A 23,837-nucleotide genomic window follows, 5' to 3' on the forward strand; every position below is an offset into this window, starting at 1 on the left:
GTTGATAAACCTATGACCCTGTGTTAAAGTCTCAATGGCGGCTCTTCCATGCCATCCGGAGGCTTGTAAACAATGTTGAAAGTCAGTTGCGTTCACTGTAAGCGTACGGGTTGAGGCATTTGCAGCTATAAAATCGCGTTTCAATTAATTAAAACAAGTACATAACCGTGATCTAAGAAAATACCAGTCCCTGATACCCCATCTTCTTCACCTCATTACATCGTCGACGGTACTCAATCGTACTGCCACTATACCTAGCAACACTCCTGACAGTCTTGCCCTTGACATTCTTATTCACACCCGTCATCCAGCTATCAATTTCATTCAACAAAGTCTGACTCTCACTGCATTTGAACACATGCTCAGTCCACTCCTCAACAGCCTCTTCGGTAGGCTCGACAGAAGTATAGCCATTATCTTTGCAGTGCTGTAGCAAATCCGTGATAGCTTGGACTGCATGCTCAATGCTACGAGTTGCATTGCCAAAGGGTTGATGAGGACCAAGAACCATAAACATATTCGGCATGGAAGGTACCGTAAGGCCGAGGAATGTCCTAGGGCGATGATCAAGCCAAATTGCTTTGTCGGCTTGCGGAGTGTCGCTGGTCGCGATCAAGGGACGGTCATTCTTGCCATGCCACTCGATAGCACTGAAAGCGCCAGTGATAGCGTTGAAGCCCGTAGCACAGATCAGAACGTCAAGTTTGTGATCGTGTCCATCAGACGTCAAGATTCCAGATGGCGTGACGCGATCGATGGGTGTTTTCTGCAAATCGACCAGATGAACATTCGGTTTGTTATACGCCTCAAAGTAACCACTCTCAAGCGGCACCCTTCGCGTTCCAAAACCATGATTCTTGGGGATAAGAGACTCCGCCACGGCAGGATCGTCGACCCGCTGCCTGATCTTTTCCGCCATGAAGTTCGAGTACAGACTGTTTGCATAGCGATCTGTGTACGTATCCGAGAAAACACCCAGCCACTTCCCAAAACCAGGTTCATTGTACAATTTCTCCCACAACTCGAGACGCTCTTCCTTGGTAACTTCGAGGGACTTTCGTGGATCTGTTTTGTGCATGAAGCCAGATGTGCTCTCAGCGCAAATTTGGAAGACCTTGTCGTAGTTCTTCTTATGCTCGGCCATGTCTTCGAGTGTGATTTCGGAATTGCGCAGTGGTGCGGACCAGTTGGCTGTGCGCTGGAAAACGCTGACTGACTTGATGTTGGACTCTTTGGACAGAGACGTTATGGTCTGGATACCAGTTGCTCCGGTACCAATGACGCCAACACTCTTGCCAGCAAAGTCGCGGCTAATGTCAAGATCTTTGGGCCAGCGCGAGGTGTGGAACAGTGTTCCTTTGAAATCCTCAATACCCTCGATGGCAGGCAGAGTTGGCGCCGACAGAAAGCCCAAGCCACTAACAAAAAAGGTCGAAACATATTCCTTCCCTGTCTCGTCGACAAAAGTCCAAGTATGTCCCTCCTCATTCCAAGTCGCCTTGGTAACAATGGTGTTCAACTGGATATCTTTGTAGAGACTATGCTTTTCAGCAAAGTACGTGATATACCTGTGCGTCTCGGGTTGAGCAGAGAAAGCTTCTTTCCAATGCCACTCGTCAAGAAGTTCTTTGTCGAAGGAGAAGCAGTACGACAGTGACTCCGAGTCGAAGCGACATCCTGGGTAGGAGTTCCAGTACCATGTGCCGCCTACATCGGGAGCGGCGTCTAGGACTTTGATGCGCCAGTCCGGGAAGCGCTGCTTGAGGTGATAGAGGGTGCATAGGCCAGAGAGGCCTGCGCCTAGGATGAGGACGTCGAACTTGTTGGTCGAGTTTGGTAGAGAGCCCATTGTTTTGGTTGTGAGTGTTAAAATCTACAATGTAAATGCGTGGTCGAGTTTATTTTCGGCGTTTATGGAACATGGACTTTATATCACAGGCTGTAATCTGGTAGTTGAGATCGTAGGCAGTTGGCAAGTATCCAATGTTCAAATTGCCTATCGGGACAACCTGGAATCAGAATGCAGCCGATGAATTGATCTTCTTTCGCCTCCAGATAAAACCTTCCTCTTTTGTTGGTGGCTTTACAGCTGAGTTGTAGCGCACTCGGCCTGTCCAATCACCATCTTTCCGTGGTAGATAACGGCTGCAACAGTGCGGGGAGAACCTTGTCGCAAGACACGAGGCCAGCAAAGGGCGTCGCAGCGTTGGACTACGGCTTCTCTTTCCGATACATATCCCCTGCCGTAAACGATTTCTGATAACATCAGTCCCGGGCAAGTTGTGTGACGTATTTGCCCGGCCCGATGGCCAAGTTTCAATTACTATCATGTGGTAGAAACGCGTTTCTAGTGTACAATTCACCAACTCTCCTCCTACAGGATCTACACTAACAGCATCAATGGTCGCTCCAGATAGGAAGGCCTTTCCTAGACTCTCCGATACCCGAGAGACGAGGAACATCGTTACCAATCGAACATGAACTGTAACCTGTGGCAGCAGGATGTTGGAATTGGGACTTACATGGAATCTACGTTTGTTCAAGAACACTTCTCCAAACATATTGACCTTTGCGTTAATGAGTCTTGTGCTGTTTCCACGTTTTATTCACTAGATTCGACTATGAGTTCTTGTCGGGGCTATAATAAGAACAATACTACCACCTGTAAAATTGAAACTAAGACTGACCCCATTTGTAATGAATCTGACACCTCTCGTAACTTGTTATCTTCTCGAGTTTTGGTCTGCAATGACGTTATTTGTTACCTCCGGTAGATCTTTGATAGGTGGAAATAGGTTCCACGCATCAGTTCAAGGTGCAACGTCTCGAGCGTCGCAGCTGGCTGTTGAGGTGAACAATGTCTCACGTAGAGCCATTAAGAGAGCTGTGGGCTGGACTGCCGGCACAGACCAAAGATGCGGTGAAGACTTTATACCTGTTGTGCCTTCCAAAAAGAGAATATTGTGCATTGGAGGCTGAGACAAAATTCCAAGAAGAGCATTCCCGCCACTAATGGCGTGCATCTACAGGGGTTCAGGCGGGATGGCCTCAATGATCAAGAGGGGTAGACGTCGCGAATTGAGCTTTATGCTGAAACATGTATATAGACCTATTGACTCACGTTGGAAGAACAACAGAGGCTATCCTTCCTCTGTCGAGTGAGAAAGAGCACTATAAAAGAACACATCACTGTCGTGGTCCGGTACCATCCGTTCCTACCTGCGTAAAATTCTCCACGGACTGTATCAACCTTCAAAATGCCAGGGTGCCTCGAGGGTCTTCACGCTATCGCAACTCATATCGTGAAAGGTATCGAACAAGATGCCCTCGTCAAAGATATTGAGAAGCGGGCCAAAGGTGTCACCAAAGATGTTGATGCTGCTCCCGAGACCGTGTCTTCTACAGCAGCACAAACCCTACTCCAATTATCACCATGAAAGATGGGAGGTTCTCAGCCGTTGAAGCGATGGCGATTGAGAATGGCAAGATATTGAAAGCCGGTAGTCTCAAGGATGCCAAGGCTGCAGCTACCATCGTCACGGACCCAACTGACATTGGAGGCAATTGTATCGTCCCCGGCTTTGTGGAGCCACATCTTCATATCATCACCTCGGCAATGTTGAATAAGTTCCTTGTCAACTGTGATCCGCTCAATCCTGAGATTGGCGGTACTTTCGAAGGTACGGTGAAATCTCTTCGGAACAAGGTCGGGGAGCTCAAAAAGGGTGCGTGGCTGCTTGGATATGGCTATGATCCGTCCCGATTGGAACCGCATGAGGGTTCGTTCAGAGACTTGACGCCGGCTTTGTTCAAGCAGGAAGGTCTGACTGACAACCCCATTCTGATCATTAACGCCTCGGGTCACATTGCCTACGCCAATTCTCTCGCCTTATCTGAAGCCAAGCAAGATGTACCCGCTTCAGGCGTTCTTATTGAGCCAGCTGCGTTCGAACCAATCATTACCAAAGCACTGCCAAGTCAGCTCGTAAAGTCCTTGGAGATCTTCGACGGTCTGTTCAACGTCTTGAATCAATGGAGCGCCAAGGGCTTCACCACGGTCTTCGACGCAGGTGTTGGGCTCTCTATCCCCAAACTCGATGCTTTCATATTGAGCGCGTTGGCAATATGTGCACCACTTCGCATTGCCGGGGCAGCTGCAAACATGATGCCTGGCGATGCTGAGAAGACTGTTGGAAAGGGCGACATGCCGCCAGGCGGCGCAACACCGTTGAAGATAAAGACTATCAAGCTCTGGATGGACGGCTCAACTCAAGGCTTCACGGGTGCTCTTGAAGAACAATACAAGAACGAGTTGCTACCGGAGTATTTCTGGGGAGCACCGTGGGGATGGGCGCGTTGGAAAGTCCGCAAGACGTGCCATATCACACCTTTCACACAGTTCGATATTTTCGAGGAAATGAAGACATGGGCAAAGAAGGGATACCAGTTGATGGTCCACGTCAATGGCGATTGCGCTTCTGAAGTCGTGCTGGATGCTTTTGAAAAGCTCCAGACTGAGATTCCTGACTCTAAGGTCCGACATCGACTGGAGCATTTCACTGTCACTCAATCCAAGCAGATCGAACGTGCTGCCAAGCTCGGTCTCTACGCCAGTCACACCATTGGGCATGTCAAGTACTGGGGCAACACTTTCGACAAGTACATTCTTGGACCCGAGCGAGCAGGTCGCATTGACCCACTCCAGGATGATGTCCAGCAAGGTCTTGTCTACTCGCTCCACAGTGACTCTCCTGTGTCGCAGGCAGATGGACTATCGTATGTAAGAACTGCTGCGACCAGACTCATGTACGAGAAAACGCCCGATCAGAATCCGGAGAGAATACTTGGGGGTGATCAGATTGTGACGGTGGAACAAGCCTTGGCAGGTATAACCGTGAATCCGGCACGTCAGATACTTCTCGACAGCGAGATTGGGACGCTTGAGGATGGGAAGGACGCCAACTTTGTTGTTCTGAGTCAGGACATCACCTCCTCCAAGCTTGATGCCAAGGAAATTAGCAGTGATTTGGTGCTAGAAACTTGGTTCAAGGGACGTCTTAGGTCACCACGTAGGTAGCGGGAGGTCTAGTCGGGACTTAATACAGCCACATTTGTCCGTCGCTATCTCGGTATCTGTCAACTTCGCAATACATCAGATTGTATGAAGATCTATCTACCTACCTTATCTTGATGCAGATTGCAGAATGCGTAACCTCAATCGTAGCAGCCATCCTCTTCCAAGATAGGAAAGTTTCCCCAAGAGTCGCCGATAACCGAAAGGCGGGGGCGTCCACTTCTAGTTAGCCCGACATCGCTATCTCTCACCCACAGCAACCCTGTCTACGACACCTGCATCTCCAGTCTCTAAAATGAAGCACGGTTTATCGTAAAGCAAGTCTTGTCGAGGAGACAATTCCTTACGAAATGTCTTCTTCAAGAAGGAAGCACGACCCTCGGAGTAAGCGCCTACCGGGGCGACGAAGCCGATCCTTCGGAGGCTGCGTCACTGTATGTTCTTCCTCTGCCATGGTCCACCCGCATACGCTTACAACGCCTAGTGCCGCAGTCGTCGTGTGAAATGCGATGAAGGCCGTCCTGGATGCTCTATGTGCAGTATCGCTGGTGTTGAGTGTGGAGGCTACAGCAAGGATCTCATCTTCGACATTGATGATCCGTCGACTGCAACGACGCGGTTCCGGCGGCCCTTGCTCACCGAGAAGGAGCGACGGTGCATGAGCGAACAAATTGTTCATGAGGTTCCACCTAGTTTAGCAAGCTGGAATTTGTCCAAAATTGAAGACGAGTGCGAGAAGGCTTCGTCCGATATCCAGATATCGCGAGGCCCTTTTGGAGCTTTCAGAGTTACAAAAGATCAGCATCAGGAATTTGCACCTGGCCTGGACACACTGCCGGAGGACGTTCTCGATACTTCGGACTTCCATATCGAAGACCAGGACGATTTCATCCTTCCGAATTTTGACGACGATATCGAGCCCGTGCCTTTATCTGTCGATACATCCACGGCTACTTCTCAGCAGATAATTCGACAACCTCTGGATTGGATCAAGGTTCTAGATACTCTCCCTGTAGGCGACTGGCTAAGCCCTGGAAATTTTGACCTCCCAGATTGGTGGGACTCTACGCTTGTTGGTCCTTGGCCCGACGGGTCTACTGTTACACCAAAACCTCCCTCGCCAATTCCATTATCACCCGTCATTCGGATGGAGCCGCGGGATCTTGCAGTATCTCAACCCTCCCCAGGTCCTGGCCCAGTGGTTGACAATAATGTCCCTCAAGATGCTGTCTTGTTAGTCAAACACTATGCCACAACAGTACTTCGCGGCTTGACCCCATACCGTCACAGCAAGACACCGTGGCACATCCTCTTTCTTCCACATGTCAAGAGCTGCTTAGCTGCTCTAACTCTAGGAGAGAAGATGAATCATGCCAGCCTATGCGCATTCTACGGAACATTATCCATCAGCGCCTTCAGCATTGGTGGAATCTATGACTCGAGCAAATGGCTGGAACAAGGCAAGACATATTACGAACAGGCTCAACTCCACATACGCGCCATGCTGAGAACAGCTTATGATATACCCAAAAGAGCCAAGTATAAGTCTATTCTCATGGCACTTCTTACCATGGTACAAATTGAAGTCCTCTCTGGGAATCGAGACGAAGCCGAGTATTACTTCTTGGAGACCGAGAAGTTTATCCGTTTAAGAGGGTTGAACCGGCGAAAGTCCCGCAAAGTGCGTTTACTTCATCACTGCTATGCCTTCGAGCGGCTTTCTCACGAGAGTACCTTTACTGAAGGTCGGCTCAATCTCGACCATCGCAATCGCGTACGGGAGGCGATTGAAGCAAGCGACGCTAGACCTTACAGTTTAGACAACCTCTCATTTCGTCTTACCACATGGCGAGATTTGGATCAAGAGATGCTGAAAGTCAAAGGCCAGGCAGAAGGCGAAAATGATCTTCATCTTCAGCATCCAGGAATCTGGTCTGCTACGCTTTATCCCGAAATCTTTGGGGTACCAGAACTGCATTTATTTATGCTATCCCTAGTGATCCGCCTCGCACGAGAGAAAGTTCAAAGTCAAGATGAAGCCATACCACTGAAGGAGTTTATGGCTCGCGCAAAGGCGGTTGAACGATGGATAAAGCAACTCCACGTCCTACGCCAATCTATCTGGATGGCAGAAACGCCCGTCGATGCAGAGCAGCAGCAATCCGTTAACCTGCTCAATAGTCTAGCGGACACAATGCAACATGCGCTTTCAGTCTACTTCTATCGTAAGATATATGACCTAGATCCGGCCATGCTTCTCAAGCATGTCCTTGGGGTACGCGATCGACTACTTGAGTTTGACGCTTCAGATGCGGGGATGGGATATGGATCTTTGAGATTAATATGGCCTGCTTTCGTGACGGCTTGTGAGACCGATGATGTGGATATTCGCGCTTCATTCGTGAAGTGGTTTGAGGATGCAGGGAGGAGGAGTGGGCTGAGGATATTCAAAGAGACGAAGGAGAGGATCGAGCAGGTGTGGAATGGCAGGGACGGAGTCAACAGTGTAGTTTTACTATAGTTGACCAAGACCAGCTTATTAACATTACTTCGCAACTCTCTAGTATTATTCTATAAAGATGTGACAACCGAGGAGTATTGACTCCCTCACACTATCAACCCGGTGAAGCCGTGGTCTGCCACTTTGGTCGCTGACAGGTTACCTCACTTTATCTCAGATTGGCAACTTATATCCTGGCATCACTTGCTCTTTGAGGAGACGAACAACGTACTGCAGCCACCATCAAGGTGCGGGGAAGTCGACCAATCGCCCTGCATCGAGATATAAGCCGAGAACATCTACACACTTCATTCAAGTTCATTCTCAACCAAAACTATCCCACCTGAGACCATCATGGCATACTTCGAAGGCAAAGTGGTATGTCGACTTCATTCCTTAATACTCCAAGACTAACCATCCAGATCGCAATCACCGGCGCAGCCTCCGGCATGGGCCTCGCCACAGCCCAACTCCTCGCCTCAAGAGGCGCCATCATTTCCCTCGCAGACATCAACGAAGAAGCCCTCAAAACAGCCACATCCTCACTGTCGGGTGACAAACACATCTATCAAACAGTAGACGTCAGCAAAAGCGAATCCGTCAACTCGTGGATCAAAAAGACAGTTGATACATTCGGCAAGCTCGATGGTGCGGTCAACATGGCCGGTATCATCGCTGAGCCGACGCCGCTTACTGAGTATAGCGATGAGGTTTGGGATAGAATGTTTGCGGTTAATACGACGGGTGTATTTAATTGTTTGAGGGCGGAGTTGAGGGCTATGAAGGAGGGTGCAAGTATCGTAAGTGAAGCAGTTGAGGGCGTGGTATATCGCTGACTAGTTTAGGTATCCGCTGCAAGTGTCTTTGGGCAGTTTGGGGCGCCTGGTCATGTGGCCTACTGCGCGAGTAAGGCAGCTGTTATCGGACTTTCCAGAACAGCAGCGAAAGAGAATGGACACATTCGAGTAAATTGTGTCTCGCCAGGTATGTTCATTCGTTCAAAACTCCGGGCTTGGCTGACTATCTCAGGTTCCGTGAGCACGGCCATGAACCAACATGATGACCCCGAACATGTCAAGCGCAGTCTTGCAGGAACTGCCCAAAAGAGAAGGGCGGAGCCAATCGAGGTTGCTCGCGTCATTGCGTTCCTACTCAGTGATGAAGCATCTTTTGTAACTGGCGCAGTGTATAACGTCGATGGCGGTTGGGTATGCTAGTAACACATAAATGGAATCTATTGGTATCGTCTACTCTAAAATAAGTGATATAAGCAAAACATCATCATAAATATCGCCAACTGTCCGCCCGGTCTCATGATTACACCCAAAGACTCCACAACCTGGGTATCACCTTCTAATTTCTCCTTCAACTTCTTCCTATCAACATCCTGCACATCTACACCGTCCTCAATCGCCAAAACAGCTGCCGTAGCCGCACTCTGTCCCAAGATCATATAAACTGGCTCCATCCGTATCGCCGAAAGCGCAATATGCGACGCGCTCACCGTCACAGGATTGAGAAAGTTCGTAGCGTCTTTCTTCGATGGAATAATTGAGCCGTATGGCATGCTGAACGGTCCAGGGTTGGGAACGTGAATGAGACCTTCGTCGTAAATCCGGTCATCAATAATAACGCGTTCAACTTGGTGCACGTCGAGAGTATAATATCCGACCGCCACTATAGTATCATTGTACTCTTTCGGGTCTTGGATATCGTCTTGCTTCATCATGTACATCCCGTTCATGCGTCGTGCTTCGCGGATATAGATTTCGTAAGGCCAATTCTCGTTATTCACCCACTCATCTTTCGCATAGCCCCAGGCTCCAACCTTTTCGCGGATATGTTCTGGGACATCTTCGTGATTTGCCAACGTCCAGAGCAGTCCTTGCGCCCAGACTTTATGTCTATGCGCGGTTGCTTCTCGGTCCTTGTAGGAGTATTCTGCGTAATTGGATGTTTCGTTGTTACTTCCGCCGATGAGATCTGTGCTGACGAGACCAGCTGCGTTGGTATCGGTTTTCAAGTTCGGCATGAGTTGTTTTGTGAAGAAAGGCCCTTCGTGACCGGCTTTGATGTAGCGGAAGAGAATTTCGTAATGGGACTCGTTGTAGCCTTTTGGTTTGAAAAATTCCTTCTTGTTGTCCTCTTCTTGCGTCAGGGACAGTCGATAGTTGAAGGCTTGAAGGCGATGATCTTCTTTTCCCTTTGCGTGGTAAGCACCGTAGTTGGTAAGCTCGCGTCCAACGCCGGGAATAAAACCGCTCTCAGAATCATCCTCGTCGTTAAATGGATTAATTTGTGAAAGTCGATTCGCCTGATCAAGGTGAAAACCAGCTGCGGACTCGTTAAACTCCTGCTTATCTTCGCGTCCCACACGATGTGAGATTCCTGCTGTGTCCATGAGATCACCTTCGTATCCCGCATCGATAAACATCTTTCCCGAAAACTTCGAGCCGGACTCTGTTTGGAACGATTTGATTTGCGTTCCGCTCATATCCACGCCCCTTTCTGAGCGGACGATAGACTCATTCCGAAAGACAGGAATTTTCTCATCCTTGATCCATTTCTCCAAGATCTTCTCGGCGACATGCGGTTCAAAAGTCCATTGGACGTTGTCTCCAATCGCCATGCCCGGTTGAGCTCGGATCTTCTTGTCGATGTAATCATTTCTCGTTTCGTATTTCCAAGCGTCGTCATTGTCGTAATATTGGTAGACCTTCTCATAGAATTCTCTCGCAATACCGCCAATCGTGTTTCCATCCTTTGAGTCTGTCCATCCCAGGCCAGAAACCGTCAATCCACCGAGTCTTTTCCCAGGAAATATTATTGCAGCGGTTTTGTTCATCCGAACAGTCTGAATAGCAGCAGCTATAGCAGCCACCGTGTTTCCATAAATAACCACATCGGAATCATGAGTGATGGCTTCAGATAAGACAGTTGAAACAAAGAACGAACAAAGGAGAAACAAAAATGATGACGCCATGGTGAAAACTGGCTGCAAGCCACAGCACAGTTGAAAGAGTGAAAAGAGAGGAAGTAAAAACGAAAAATGGAAATCCGAGGCATTATGCAATTAATTAGTCTAATTATTCAAGTCTAGAACAATGCTGACCAGCAACCATGTGGGTCTTATTGACGGCGATTCCCTAGCTAGGGGCTGTGCATTTCGTCCAATCCGCGGGAACCGATAAACACCATGTCAAGATGATTGGTTATGTCGTAGCGTCGGTGGATCTGGACCAGAGTTCTCGACTTCGCCAAGGTCAGATCTCTCACAAACTGTAAACCAATTGAGACTGCAGAATGTCGTTAGTGGTTTCACGGGCATTACCTATTTCATGACAATCTCACACCGGCCGAAGCCTGGTTTGTAAATGGGATTGTAAGTTACAAAGTGTTTGGAGATCGGCATGAAGATGAAGCAATGATGCCGTGTTTGCCAGAACCACTTAAAGTTTGATGACGATGACGTTACCCAAACTCAATTCTCCAGAAATAACGCCCGCTTTTGAAACGTCCGAACAATCTCTGTGTCTTTATCACAGGTCTGATGTGCAGGCCTGACTAAGCTCGTTTCCAGTCTTGGCAATCTACCCAGAAGAACTTATAAACATCCCGTAGAAAAGCCGTTCACTCTGCTCCGGCGTCGGCTCTGGACAAACAAACAGCTAAAATCTCTTTAACTTGATCAAAGCACACTTGCCCCCTTTAATATTTCCAGCAATGCCCTTATTCGTCCATTGTTAAGCCCATCCTCTCACAAAGCGATGCGCTGTTGTTCGGGTCAATGCGTGCATTTGCTGCTTTTGCATTACCCTAGAGAAGACCAACGCTTTATAGATTGACGGCTGTTGTCGGAGCCATCGTCGCCGAATGTCGACCGGGATGGTAGCCATGTGCTCTTAAAGATCTGAAATGCAGTTTCTGTATTGACTTGAGGTAACCCGGGACCGTAGGCTGTTATAGCCTGCCCTTCGCTTAGACTACCGGTAACAAGAAGCAGTCCAACTGACCCTCCTTCCGAGATCACCATCACCTTGTCGTACATCCAGATCAAAGATGCCGTTCTGAATCACAACCATATCATTTACACTAGACCCTTGTTGAAGAACCTTACCCTCAAGGAAACTCAAGATGAACATTACTATACAAGCTGCGACTCAACAGATCCAATCTCCAGAGTTTACCCTTCGCTTAGCTTAAGACTATTCCCCGATACTGTAACAACACAATCGCCCGACGGTCCAACAACCAAGTCCAAATTGAATACGCACTTGTAATGCTTGGTGGGACCCCACCACCTTCGGACGCTCTCCAGTTTCGTCCCTGGGTGAGTTTCAAGATCAACCTTGTGGAGTACATTCATTCCACGTTTCTTTCCTACAGTTGGTCAGCAATCAGGAGCGGGACAGCTTCGAAACAGACAACTCACCTTCTTGCCTGCTTGTGGGAAGGTGCGACCTTTTCCCACCCAGCCACATGATCTCTTCAGTCCATCTCCACGGGCCAGCCTTTGCCAGTATCCTGGTGATCCTGATGGTTGTTGGTTTGCATGCCTTGATGGTATCTCCATACTTTACTAGCCAATCGATCTTTTCCCCTGCAGACTTGGCCGCGCTGGCAGTAGACTTGGAAGGAATATTCTTTACGATAGCATAATTTGCTCGTGCGACATATTGTCGGAGAGTGTGGTCGTTGGTTCGTCGGTCATGCAAGAGGCCCTTGACCACGACCATCTGAGCATCATTTTCGACTTGCACGACGCTCGCTCCGGCAACGCAGCTGTCCTTTTCGCATGCCAAGGAGTTGATATACGTCTTCAATTGTTTCAAGACGTACGCAGAGCTCCCCAGACCACCTGAGATAACAATATAGTCCTGGCGAGAATCAGACAACTCATTGTCTTCTTGGATGTCAGAGTTGTACTTACCACATGCATTGTTGCCATGGCGCTTTTGTAATTCCTGGCATCTTCCAATATGTTACTAACATCTTGCTTGATCTTCTCCAACGTGATGTCGAAGCATTGTTTGAGTTCCGCGCTATCTGACAGTTAACTTTGGCTTCATTGCAATGTCTTGGCGGCTCCGCCTATAGGAAATCGCACCTTGTGAAGGACAGTACGCCTTCCTGGATTCCAAAGTCACCATGGGTCCAATTGTCGCCCCTGGCCACGGCGGTAGAATAATCCGTGACAACATGTTCACAATCCCCTAATCCGAATTTGTGCTTACAATCCTGGAAATCATCACTCTGCGACGCTTTCCGGGCGAAGTCTGATGGCAGCCGGACACTGGGATTCTTGTCAATCCGTTCCTCAATGAGCTTAGCGAACTCGCTGTCGATCTTGGTGGAACCCACGCCAATGCCGGTCACAGGATGAATCTCCTCCAAGGTAAAAGAGTTGTTAATAAACCTGACAAAAGCAAGGTCAGTGGTACCGCCTCCTGCATCAATCGAGAGAAGGATGTTGTTGTTCATGATTTTGACATCATTTGCCGCAGATACGGCGGCAGCCTCAGCTTCAGTCAGCCCCAGGATGACGCTGTGAGTGTCATGCTGGCCAAAACCTGCTTTCAAGACTAGACTCCGAAAGCATTGACTGACAGGTGCTACCCATGTCGTTGGTGTGCTGAAAGTGAACTCTACTTTCATGGATGCCCAGGTCTTGTCCCTGAGCTCCTGGCTGAAGGAATCGCTTTCAATAAGCTGCGGGATGGTCTGGCTGATATGGATGTAGATCTGAGTTAGGTATTGGACCACAATCTTGCGGACTTCTTTCATCTCCTCGGGGATCCAGGATCCATTTCCTTTTCCGTTTTTTTTTCTGCGTGTGGCTATCGCTTTCTGATCCAATTGCTCCTGGTGAACAGTTGGGTCTAAAAGCAGCTTGAACAATTTCCATTTTTCGTCCTCAGCAAGGTGACGGCATTGGAATCCCCATACTCTTTTTCCTTCAATGGTATTCTTTGACAAGATAGTTGGGACCTTTTTCTCGGCCCGTGACTCCCCAGGCCATATGTCGATGATGTTAATTAGGTTATTCAGCTCCTTCGGGGTGTCCCAAGAAACGCCTTACGATGTTAGATAGGTGGGGTTCATATAGAAAAGCCTTTGCGTACCGGTGAAGGTGGTGCCGAAGTCTACGGCAATGCGTAGGTCCAGGTCATGCCTGTTCATCGTGACTACCGACCAGTCTACGTCAGCATGAAGAGAGTAGGTTCCGTAGGGAGATGCTGAGAGTCGTCAAGAGTCCACAATCGGAGCTTGTTGGCAGCCTCCAAATTTTATCTGAAGCTTTTCGCCCGTGATAGAACTTACGCGGACTCAGAACAGGAGAGATAATAAGGCTGGGAAACCAGAGGCAGGTCATGCCTTGCTGGATGCAGCCCAAGATGAAATTGGCTTATCTTTCAGGGGGCCATATCTCCTTGATGCCCCGGCTGTACCCTACCCGTATCTCCTTCTCATTCTTTAACTATCATACTTGAGAAATGACGTATAATGCTCATGGCTTATTAAATTATCGGGAAGTAAAGTACATTTGATCAGCCGCAACGAGATGTGAGCCTTGGTACATTTCCCAAGCTAAGGTAGGCACCCTCGCGCTATTGACAACCATTGGGCAATTTCTGTTGGAACCAACTCAGCCAAGGGGCGTGGCTATGTTTGTTAACCAATAGGAATAGATTCTGAAGCGAGTGACATGTTTGAATAATGGTGCCACCAACGTCTACGTGTGAAGACCTCTCTCACACAGTACGTCTGGAATCGCGGAGGCCTTGTACTCTGAAGCTTCCATGTAATTGGGCGCCTTGACTTGACTGATCATTTCACTAATCCACTGAGGCTGAGCATCCGTGTATATTCAAATTAGAGTCTCTTTGTCTCAATCTCCTGCAAAACAAGTATGGCTCCCCGCTCAAGATGCGCCCTGACTTTTCATTCTTCCTTCAACATCAATTGTCAATTCAGTCTGCTTTCCTAGAGGTTTCAAAATCTTGCCTGAAATCGTTTACATCCCTGTCGTCTCGTAAACTTTGCCTAACACCATAACCATGTCGCTCACCCAGAGCAACCAGTCTTCAATGTCCACAGTAGCACCTACAAAGACAGTAGTGGAGACAGTAGTGGAAACAGCAACAGCCACCATAACGAAAACAATCACGGAGACGACAACCGCAACTCCAAGAAGAAGTCATACGGGATGGCCAATTTCTGCAATCATCGGAATTGCAGTTACATCACTAGTCGCTGCTGTCGCTCTTTTTGTCATTGTTGGCTTGTTATACCGGAAGCGACGCCAGCATGAACCTTCACCGGTGACATCTCCCGAGACATCCCCCGAGACATCTTCCGAGGCGTCTCCCAATGCGTCGCGAAAGCCATCACCAAAAGAGGACGGGACAGCTACAGGTTTTGTGGTGCGACCAAACCGTTGCCTATTGACAGGAGCATCCGACAGCGACATCGAAAAAGAGCTCCGATCGCTGGGTCTTGTGATCCAATGGCACGTTGAGAACAACTACCACCGCGACAACATTCCAGTGACACCAGAAGCTCTCCAATCGTCGCTTCGCCAGCTTCAGTTGAGTGAGGATACATGTTGCATGGTTGCGAGGCTGTCCATTGATCCAAACACCCGGTGCCTCGCCATTCGGCATTTATTGGCGCTTGTCATCTTCTCAAACCTGGACGTCCACACCGTTGGTTCGCTTTCTCTCTTGCCGCCAACACTCAAGGAACTGTCACGGTCGCGTGCCATGACCCCAAAGGACGAAGAGGACATTCTTGGTAATGAGACCACATGTATCCCTTCTTGTTTTGCTGAGCTGACACGACCTAGTTGAAACGGCTTGGTTATTATGGCACAGACTTACAGCCTTCCTTATGCACGAGAATCCTGACAGGAGAACCCGTTTGCTGCCACCTCCAAGCGTGGAGCCTCGGGTCGAGGCGCTTATCATGCTACTGCAAAAATTCTTGGTCCACTTCGTTCGAATAGACGATGATCACAGCGTTGATAAGCAGCAAGCTGGTCTCGCTGGCGTCCTTCGGCAATGCGTAAAGTTCGGTTACGAGGTCTTTTCACACCCGACTGATTGGGAATTTACATATCCACAACAAGAACAGGAACATAATTTTGTTGTTGTACCTGGTCTTTTAAAGCGCAGCACAAACGAAGGGGAGCTATGTAGACCACCGAGGATGCTTCTGCCTCCCAAGATTGGCAATGCGACGTAATATAAGGACTATTAGAATGGGAACAACCTTGAACAATTATACTTCGCATTTTATTTGATCTAAATTTGAGTACTGCCTTGTAGGCATGCGATGATTGTATTGTTGATTCGATGACCCTAACGACATGTTCCCACCGAGCCTCCCCAACCTTTCAGCTGTTGGTAATGCAAGACCAGGTTGACGGTTGAGCACCCTAAAAGTCGCATAACTCCTCATCATATGGATCGGTAAAGGGAATCCTCTGCACGGTCCGGGGATTGAAAAGATCATATGCTAGCTGCCCAGACTCATCGGTGGGTTGTGATCTAGCAATTCGTTCCAGGCTCCCTGCCTGGCTCTTCACTTTACCGTTGTTTATGGCCATCTCTTGCTTCAATTTGTCGAATTCTTCAGATTGAAGTCCCGATGACATTATTCTCTCAACCCAGGGCGTAAAAGCTTTCCGAGACCCCGCCTTCTCTATCAGTGACTCGACCTTCTTTATGGTGTCAAGGGTTTGAGTGAGCTGATCCTCCGCATCTTTGGTAATGATGGGGTGTCTCCGGCGTAGGTCGCGATGCTCATGGAGCAGGTTCTCTAGCTTGAATGCCTCAACCTTGTAGTCTGCGATATCTTTGAGGGTGTCTTCAATTTTTTGGATCCTGGCTGAAAGCCAGGGATCATTGTGCGATGAGCTCATGGTCGGCTGTTTGCAACAAATTCCAACAGAACAAAATAATTTCAACTGGTGGATATAGTGAGGGGCTTCCTCTTTCTGGGGATGGAATAGCGGTCAGTGAAGAAGGGTCGGAGCTGAAACTGTCCCTGCAATGAGACGCATGGGATCCCTCCCCCAAACGCGACGACAACGCAGGGCGGCCCGTCAAGAAGGTCTTTTGAGTGTGGCACCAACCTTGTGTTGATTGCTCAACGCGGTGTGGCTTTTGCTAGAGCCGTCACCATCCAATCATGAACGCTCCATCAGACAGTTGTCGCACAGGACGGGATTTCAAGTGATACAAAGCCAATATAGCACTTTGCTCTAAACGTAAGACTGTTCCACAGACACCCGACAGGCTACAGCAAGAGCTAGAGGAGGCCTCCTCTTCCCATCCTCTTCCTCTTCTCTTCCCATCCTCTTTCCATTCTGTTCCCATCCTACTCTTTCCTTATTCTTTCATCCATCTCTGATAACCAGGGAGAATACATTCGCAAACATGGTCAAAGAATACTTTCTTGCCCCAAACTTTACCACCGCACCACCCCCAGAGGGACCTATCAAGCTCGGCTCCGTCATCCGCAACATTAATGAGTTCGAGCCTCTCAACGAACAAGACCAGCCGATCCCCGCAACGCAGCTCTCCCCACTCGATGTCAAAGACTCGCTTGGTATCTCCCTGGACGATCTTCATTCGGCCCACTTAAGTTTGACGGCCCGCGCCTTGGAAGTGCTTGGCCTGGGCACCGGGGCATCCATCGAACGTACCAAAGGCACCAACTGTATCATCTCATGCGAGCATCTCGAAACCCAGACCTTCAACCCGACCTCGTCCTTCATCAAGGAAAGCATGGGTGATCCCGGTGTCCAGTATTATATGAAATCAAGCTGGTTCAGATATCCAGTGTACATGGTGACGGGGCTAAAGGTTGCCCGTAGTGCGTCTTCAACATCGAGCTCAACTAGTGTCGTGGCCGTGGAGCACGATACAAGTCTTCTTCCTGCTGGAACCCCCGCCTCGGTAGGAATGAGCGCTGGCTATGCCAGGAACATAAACCACACGGAGAAATGGGACGCCTCAACGGATTTCATCGTCGCGTTCAAGGTGAAGAAGGTATGGCTAGACCGCAAGGACGAAGCCAATTACAAGGGGTTCAACAAAAGGGCTGTGATGCGGGACGGGAAGTCGTCTGAGGGTGAGGTCACCATCACTGTTTGGTCTGATGACCATCTCACGCCTGAAGAAGTGCACGAGATGTTGGAAATGAGGGACGTCACAGTCGAAGGAGGCCAGAAGGACTTGTAGTGATTCTGCTCAGTTAACCTCTACTCGGGGTCTGCTAGTGACCCATCTGGTGATAAAGATGCCCGCAATGCGAACTCAATAAAACTTTATCTAAACCTGTTCATTTACTATCATGTGACTAATTTGAGAGAGCTCGTCAGCGTGATTTAAGTGCCTGCTTGAACCAGTGGCGGTAAACCTCGGATGAATTACAGTCTTCGGCCACCATTTCTGGACAAACATAATTGTAGCCCTCGCGATCTCGGCCTCCAGAAACATGACGGAATATCCGCTTCATGCCCTCGCGTTTAAATACCCGACGTCGTATTTCCTGGTCGTCTTTCGACTTACTGAGATATGCATCCGCAAGGGTCAGAATATTGGCTGCCATTCCAGAGGCAATGGCGGTAGCGTAAGAAGATCCATCAAGTAGCTCGCCATCTCCCACTGGTGACTCAATACTCTCTCCCAATGTGCTGATATTCATGTCGTCATCCAGAGGCTTGGGATTCTGGAAGGAAATATTGCCCCTTCCGTCGGTGGAATGAACGGCCAGCACCTTTTCCATTCTGGCGGGGAAAGGCCTTGGTTTGTTCGCCTCGTCATCGGAAGCCGCAGCGAAGACGACAATACCTTGAGCTTCGGCCTTCGAGATGGCATCCTCAATGCTTCCGTCTTCGTCGACTGAGGACGAGATATTGATGATATGAACGTCATGCTTCATTGCCCAATTGATCGCCTAATTTGATTAGCTCAATGTCGTTTGACAGGTGCTTCAGCAACAATACCTCAACGTACTGGTCTACACCAGTTATTATTCTGTCCCTGCAAATTTTGGCGATGAAAAGGTCTGCGTGCGGTGCCAGTTTTACAATTAAGCCAGCTACTGCGGTTCCATGTCCAAAGGTATCGTGAGAGTCGCAGTCCATAAATGTAGCAATCTCTTTAAAACATGTACCGTGCTTCCTTTTGAAGTATCGATGTTTCTTGTCCACTCCGGTGTCGAGGACAGCAACCTTGATTGCCTTTTTTCGCTCCAGTGACTCGATGTTATCAACATAGAATCGTCGAGCCTGTTGCATGAACTCTTTGGCCGCTTTCTCCTTGTGAGACAAACATTCGTCCTCATCTGGCCTTCCGCTACTGTTGCGATGAACCTTCCCTTCGTGCCATCCCCCTTCGTTTATTGTCCCATGGCTTTTTCTGGCATAGCCATGGCATAGCCCCGGATCCGACGCTGGCTCCATGCTTGGATGATCTCTTCTCAAGCTCGCCACCTCTTGCACTAGCGCTCGGAGCTCCTTTGTTGTCTGCGGAAGTTGTATTAAGGGCAGCTGTTCTGAATCTGTTCCGTAGGCGGAGGGTCTAGAAATTGTAGCCTCAAGTTGTTGAAAAAGGTCCGCCGGCGTCATATGGTCTTTGTGGCCTCTGACGCTTACAAGAGTCCCGAGCACCCCAAAGAGAGGATGGAGCTTTTGTCGAAGTCGCTCACAGTCCTGAGCAGCAAGTTTCTCGTTTCCAAGCTCTAGCAAAGCCAGGTTCAGCTCAAAGTCCAGTTCAGACATGGAATTCACGAAAGCCAGGCTTTTAATCCCATTGACATTGGAGATGCTTCTGGTGATGAGCTGTATCACTTTCCTAGCAATGTCGAGGGGATTGCCCTTAGGCTCATCGTTGGCCATGATGACTGGATAGATGCGGCTGTCGTAAGGCGTCGAGGAGAGGGCAATGTTGTTGTATAGAGAGAGTTGGGGGCAGAAACAAGATTAACGGCGAGACTTACCGCTGCTGTAATGCTTGAACAAACCCTTTTATCTATCTAAGTTTCTTATTATCTAAACTCACCTTCAAAAAACCCAAATAGATAAAGGGCTTTGTTCAAGCATTATAGGAGCGATGAGTCTCCCTGTTATGCTTGAACAAAGCCCTTTGGTTGGCTGGGTCTGAGACCCCAGCCCTGAAACCTCCCCCCTACTAGCACTGTTTCAGCCGTGGGATCTAGTCTTCCAGGCGTCTTTACATCCTATTTTGAGTTTTCTTTGAGGATCAGGTCCTCCAGAGTATACAGATAAAGCCAGTAAGTACAAAATCAGTCCCAATGTTATGTCAAACAACTGCTTGCTCCTGTTCAAAGCCATCCGATCTGGAATCGGTGTCAACTCGCCATGGCATCGCAAGAGTTGGAGAAGAGAGATCTCTCAGAATTAATTGCCAACTGCAAAGACCTTTTCGAACAATACGCCAGTGTTGATCCATGCTGCTCTATAACACAAAAGAGCGCAGCGCAGCAACAGGAACGCTTTTCCACACTCACCTGGGCTGTTTTTACTGACCACGATACGTCAATCGACCTCGACGTAATCTGGTCATCGATGGGAAAGCAGCTTGTCGCTATGAGAACAAATTTAGAGTTCGGTAAGTTATCATGAAAGTAATATGGCCATTCAGGAAGGCTAACAATCAATCCCAGCTGTCTTGCATGATACAGAATTCAATGCAGATTTGGACGTTTCGGTTTCACCCAAAGATATTCAGAGACAGGAATGGATCCAGCAACTAGAAGGAACGACTTCTGAGGCACTGGAGGCGGTCAAATGCACCATAGACAGACTTTTCCAGCTCAACGAGGCGATGCGGCAAAGGCTGAATAATGAAGGGACAACAAAGAAAACAGCGGAGAGCAAGCAGGTTCACATCAGTTCCAAGGCCTCCGCACCATCCCATCAGATGGTATCATCAGCTGATACGACAACGGACATGGAGAACGACACGGATCAAAAGAGAACTTTCTCCGTCTCTTCAAGTATGAACAGCTCATTGATCAATCACAACTGGTCTGGATTTGACAGCATACATAAGGAGATAATGCACATATCGAATCGAGAGACCGTCCCGTCCTTGGAAAGTATGATCAATGGCGGAAAGGCACTCTTTCACCAGGGCAAGTACCCTGAGGCCGAAAAGAAGTACAGAAAGGCAATGGGGCTGCATTTTGTGATCATCGACGTCGACCTGCCTAGCAGCATTTCAGTCAAAGGAAATCTGGCAAACGCGATCGCAAAGCAAGGCAGGGAAGACGAAGCCGAGGTCATCTATCAAAATATCCGGGGACTGAGTGACAGAATCAACGACGAAGCACATACACAAGCGCTAGCGTGCAGAAGCAACTATGCAAGCATCTTGCAGAAAAGAGGAAGACATGGAGAGGCGGTGAAGATCCTTCGACATGTTTTACAGGTTCGAAAGACGGTAGAGCCCAGAGGTCTGGATACACTCTCGAGCCGCAACAGACTTGCCAACGCACTGGTGAGGACGGGAAAATTTGATGAGGCAATGACCATTTACAAAGAATCCCTATTGGCGCATGAAGAGGAGCTGACAGAAGAGGACCCAAAGACAATCATCACTCTTGGTAATCTTGTCAATGCTCTTCAAAACCAGGGGCGATCTGAGGAGGCCAAGAAACAGTACTTGAAACGATTGGAGCTCGGATTAGGATATCTGCACTCTGAGCATCCATGTCGAAATTGGATCAGTGCTCGTTACGAAGCGCTGAAGGATTCGGATTAGGGCCACCGTCGGTACGCGGTTCAGTTGCTTGTCCCGGAGTGATGGGAATCATGAAGACTGTATCGTTGATCGATTTGACACTAGTCAAACGTCTAAATGAACATCTCAGGTATAGGTCCCTCGGTCCCTCGTAATATTGTTGATTGAGCGATGTGCAATCTGTAAGAACGGAATTCTGCCAACGTCCATTACATTTTCAGCGGCTCCGTCAACAGACTTCTTGTAAAGTAGTTAATTTCCAGCTTGCTACAGTGCAGCTTAGTCTGATGGCTCAGTGAGAAGCTCAATTAAGCTATCTTCAACAAACTTCTACTCATCATGGTCATCATTATCTTCCCCATAAGGTTTCGCAAATGTAGAGACAAACATACGTTTCCCATCCAGCTTGAACGTGAATAGAGCTTTCGCGGTATCGTCAAAATCTTCCATGAGGTCCACGGTTAATTCGTCGAATGGTAGATTGGCCTCCATAGTGCTTGGCGTGGCCAATTGATGTGCAGGACTGATTGATGGGATACTGATAAAATCGGTTGCGCGCGTCGAGGTTGCAACACATCTGTGTGTGTGAAGAAGATAACGATAACGATTGATGATGCCTGGCGAAGTGGTCTAGACCGGAAGTGGCAAGAAAAGACACCGCATCTGATCAACAGCCACGTCGAAAAAGCTTGGCCAGATAAGCCGGCAATCCATTGGCTAAGAATGATAGCTTATGCTGACATGGAAGTTGCCGTAGTCTGGGCCAGCCCACACTGAGCCAAATACGCCGTTTTGCCTCAACTTTTCGCATTTGTGAAGACAATTGGACTTGGTACATATAACCAAATTTGAACTCCGAGTCTCAACAACTAACAAGCATCACGTGCGAGTTAACTCGGTCTGGTGGTCTAGTGGTATGATTCTCGCTTAGGGAAAACCCTATAGCATAGCTTGCGAGAGGTCCCGGGTTCAATCCCCGGCCAGACCCTTCCTTTTGCTGTTCTGGATAAGTTCGCTCTATGTCTGGAATTATTTCTTTTTGTCCCGGGTAATCAGTGCATATGGAATCTCAGGATCAATTTGTGGCTTTTATTGAAATCTTAGAATGAATTGGCGTCAGTTACCGTGAGTATCTTGTGCAGGGAATGAGACAACTTGTTCAAATCACTGACTTTTCTATACAACCCATCAAACTGAACCCCTCAACTCATCAGTTTGTGTCTTCCAATACTTGCTAATCCCCCCATCCTTCCCAGTATAAGGATCGGCCTCAGCGTTCTCAACACCCCAAACAGCTTCAAAATCTCCCTTACTATCCCCTCCCTCATCCCAGGTCCAAGAAAACCCCTGCGGATAAGCTCCCATCATACAAAATCCCTCCAACGGCACCTCCGATACCTCAATATTACTATCAATCTTCCTAGCATCACCCGTCAGACATCCAAAACTCGCCGAAGTAGCATCCGGGTCATAGGATTTGTGCGAAATGCCAGCAGGAATGACGAAAAGATCTCCGACTTCGACGTCCACTTCTATACCGCCGTCTTCGTAGGCTTGACCGTAGGTATGGTCTTCCCAGTTGTCGGATAGGTCTGCGACACCCCAGCGGATCTTGCCGGGGCCATGGACGACGATCATGGCTTCGTGGGTTTGGGAGTGGTAGTGGGCGCGTTGGTGTTGGCCGTAGCGAACAAGCCATTGGACGTCCCAGTTGTTTGATCTGAAGGTGTCAAAGGCTGCTGTGCGGTCGACTTGTCCGTCTTTCACGAAAGCCTTTTTGTAGAGGAGGAGGGGCTTGGGTGAGTTGGGGACCAACTTTGTTGGTTTAATGTTGTAGAGTATTGGCTCTGGCAATGAAGACATGTTGAAGAGAGAGGTAATGAGACTCAGATAGAGTGTTATGTGGGTTATGATTGTGCAGTAGATGTAAAGTTGGAATGAACAAGCTGTTTAATGCAAGTAGTGAGCCTATACTGCTGAAGCTAAACTATATAACAGAACATAGTGAGACGCACTTATTTAACTTAACTCTTACACAGGTTCCCAATCTGGCATGTGGAGATCCCGGTCACAAGGTCCATGGAGAGATACCAGACTAGCATTCCCCCACGATAAGCAACAGACTACGGTTAGCAATTCCGATGAATTGCGGGGACAAACCCAATCGCCAGCCATCGGCAACCACAACCGTTTGATGCCGGTATCATGAACCGTGTTAGTTTCCAACTAGCGAAGGGAAGATGCGACTACAAACGCGGGGTACGGTAGATAGCTTGAGAGATCAACCTGCTGCGACCAATAAGCGTGATATCAATGTTAAGATAACAATGGAATATCGGTGCCGTTTTGGCTAGAATGATCCAATCAATGATACGTTCCATGATTCTGGAAGTCGTCCGCGTGCTGGATGATATAGCGAAGCGTCTCTGATTAGTATAGTCGGTGGCGTATCAATATCTGATAAGTTAGCCTTCTATATAAGCCACCT

General features: G+C 48.5%; 11 protein-coding genes and 1 non-coding gene across 12 annotated transcripts; 6 read left to right on the top strand and 6 right to left on the bottom strand.

Annotated features, from left to right (window-relative positions):
- Positions 1-172: 172 nt before the first annotated feature.
- B0J16DRAFT_416535 (uncharacterized protein) lies at positions 173-1,982 on the bottom strand (the record flags this gene model as incomplete). The annotated part of the gene is made up of 1 exon (XM_046133598.1): positions 173-1,982. Exon 1 carries the CDS (start codon positions 1,847-1,849, stop codon positions 173-175), a length of 1,677 nt encoding a protein of 558 aa, XP_045981909.1. The 5' UTR covers positions 1,850-1,982.
- Positions 1,983-3,433: 1,451 nt separating this feature from the next.
- On the top strand, positions 3,434-5,077 carry B0J16DRAFT_373923 (amidohydrolase 3; the record flags this gene model as incomplete). Its single annotated transcript, XM_046130562.1, has 1 exon — positions 3,434-5,077. The coding sequence occupies one exon, from the start codon at positions 3,434-3,436 to the stop codon at positions 5,075-5,077; it is 1,644 nt and encodes a 547-aa protein (XP_045981910.1).
- Positions 5,078-5,379: 302 nt separating this feature from the next.
- Positions 5,380-8,791, top strand: B0J16DRAFT_363887 (uncharacterized protein; the record flags this gene model as incomplete). The annotated part of the gene is made up of 5 exons (XM_046129900.1): positions 5,380-5,508; positions 5,559-7,550; positions 7,997-8,374; positions 8,420-8,558; positions 8,604-8,791. Exons 1-5 carry the CDS (start codon positions 5,425-5,427, stop codon positions 8,789-8,791), a joined length of 2,781 nt encoding a protein of 926 aa, XP_045981911.1. The 5' UTR covers positions 5,380-5,424.
- B0J16DRAFT_345848 (FAD dependent oxidoreductase-domain-containing protein) lies at positions 8,778-10,626 on the bottom strand. The gene has a single exon (XM_046128335.1). The coding sequence runs from the start codon at positions 10,555-10,557 to the stop codon at positions 8,827-8,829; it is 1,731 nt and encodes a 576-aa protein (XP_045981912.1). The 5' UTR covers positions 10,558-10,626; the 3' UTR covers positions 8,778-8,826.
- Positions 10,627-11,519: 893 nt separating this feature from the next.
- B0J16DRAFT_363889 (uncharacterized protein) lies at positions 11,520-13,754 on the bottom strand (the record flags this gene model as incomplete). The annotated part of the gene is made up of 5 exons (XM_046129901.1): positions 11,520-11,954; positions 12,007-12,310; positions 12,505-12,616; positions 12,682-13,648; positions 13,697-13,754. 5 exons carry the CDS (start codon positions 13,752-13,754, stop codon positions 11,758-11,760), a joined length of 1,638 nt encoding a protein of 545 aa, XP_045981913.1. The 3' UTR covers positions 11,520-11,757.
- An 878-nt stretch (positions 13,755-14,632) lies between these two features.
- B0J16DRAFT_373927 (uncharacterized protein) lies at positions 14,633-15,818 on the top strand (the record flags this gene model as incomplete). The annotated part of the gene is made up of 2 exons (XM_046130563.1): positions 14,633-15,368; positions 15,421-15,818. The coding sequence occupies 2 exons, from the start codon at positions 14,633-14,635 to the stop codon at positions 15,816-15,818; spliced, it is 1,134 nt and encodes a 377-aa protein (XP_045981914.1).
- A 73-nt stretch (positions 15,819-15,891) lies between these two features.
- Positions 15,892-16,497, bottom strand: B0J16DRAFT_401879 (uncharacterized protein; the record flags this gene model as incomplete). Its single annotated transcript, XM_046132605.1, has 1 exon — positions 15,892-16,497. The coding sequence occupies one exon, from the start codon at positions 16,495-16,497 to the stop codon at positions 16,012-16,014; it is 486 nt and encodes a 161-aa protein (XP_045981915.1). The 3' UTR covers positions 15,892-16,011.
- Positions 16,498-16,897: 400 nt separating this feature from the next.
- On the top strand, positions 16,898-17,821 carry B0J16DRAFT_373928 (uncharacterized protein; the record flags this gene model as incomplete). The annotated part of the gene is made up of 1 exon (XM_046130564.1): positions 16,898-17,821. Exon 1 carries the CDS (start codon positions 17,015-17,017, stop codon positions 17,819-17,821), a length of 807 nt encoding a protein of 268 aa, XP_045981916.1. The 5' UTR covers positions 16,898-17,014.
- Positions 17,822-17,957: 136 nt separating this feature from the next.
- Positions 17,958-19,482, bottom strand: B0J16DRAFT_373929 (peptidase S8/S53 domain-containing protein; the record flags this gene model as incomplete). Its single annotated transcript, XM_046130565.1, has 2 exons — positions 17,958-18,539; positions 18,589-19,482. 2 exons carry the CDS (start codon positions 19,480-19,482, stop codon positions 17,958-17,960), a joined length of 1,476 nt encoding a protein of 491 aa, XP_045981917.1.
- A 483-nt stretch (positions 19,483-19,965) lies between these two features.
- Positions 19,966-21,370, top strand: B0J16DRAFT_386553 (uncharacterized protein; the record flags this gene model as incomplete). Its single annotated transcript, XM_046131579.1, has 2 exons — positions 19,966-20,215; positions 20,271-21,370. The coding sequence occupies 2 exons, from the start codon at positions 19,966-19,968 to the stop codon at positions 21,368-21,370; spliced, it is 1,350 nt and encodes a 449-aa protein (XP_045981918.1).
- An 876-nt stretch (positions 21,371-22,246) lies between these two features.
- On the top strand, positions 22,247-22,337 carry B0J16DRAFT_t189. Its single transcript has one exon. It is a non-coding gene; the product is annotated as a tRNA-Pro (tRNA).
- Positions 22,337-23,323, bottom strand: B0J16DRAFT_345858 (uncharacterized protein). Its single transcript, XM_046128336.1, has one exon. The coding sequence runs from the start codon at positions 23,210-23,212 to the stop codon at positions 22,538-22,540; it is 675 nt and encodes a 224-aa protein (XP_045981919.1). The 5' UTR covers positions 23,213-23,323; the 3' UTR covers positions 22,337-22,537.
- Between the last annotated feature and the right edge of the window lie 514 nt (positions 23,324-23,837).

This window comes from Fusarium flagelliforme (assembly GCF_020744385.1).
Source record: "Fusarium flagelliforme strain FIESC 12 MPI-CAGE-AA-0113 chromosome Unknown B0J16scaffold_5, whole genome shotgun sequence".
In the NCBI taxonomy this organism is placed as follows: domain Eukaryota; kingdom Fungi; phylum Ascomycota; class Sordariomycetes; order Hypocreales; family Nectriaceae; genus Fusarium; species Fusarium flagelliforme.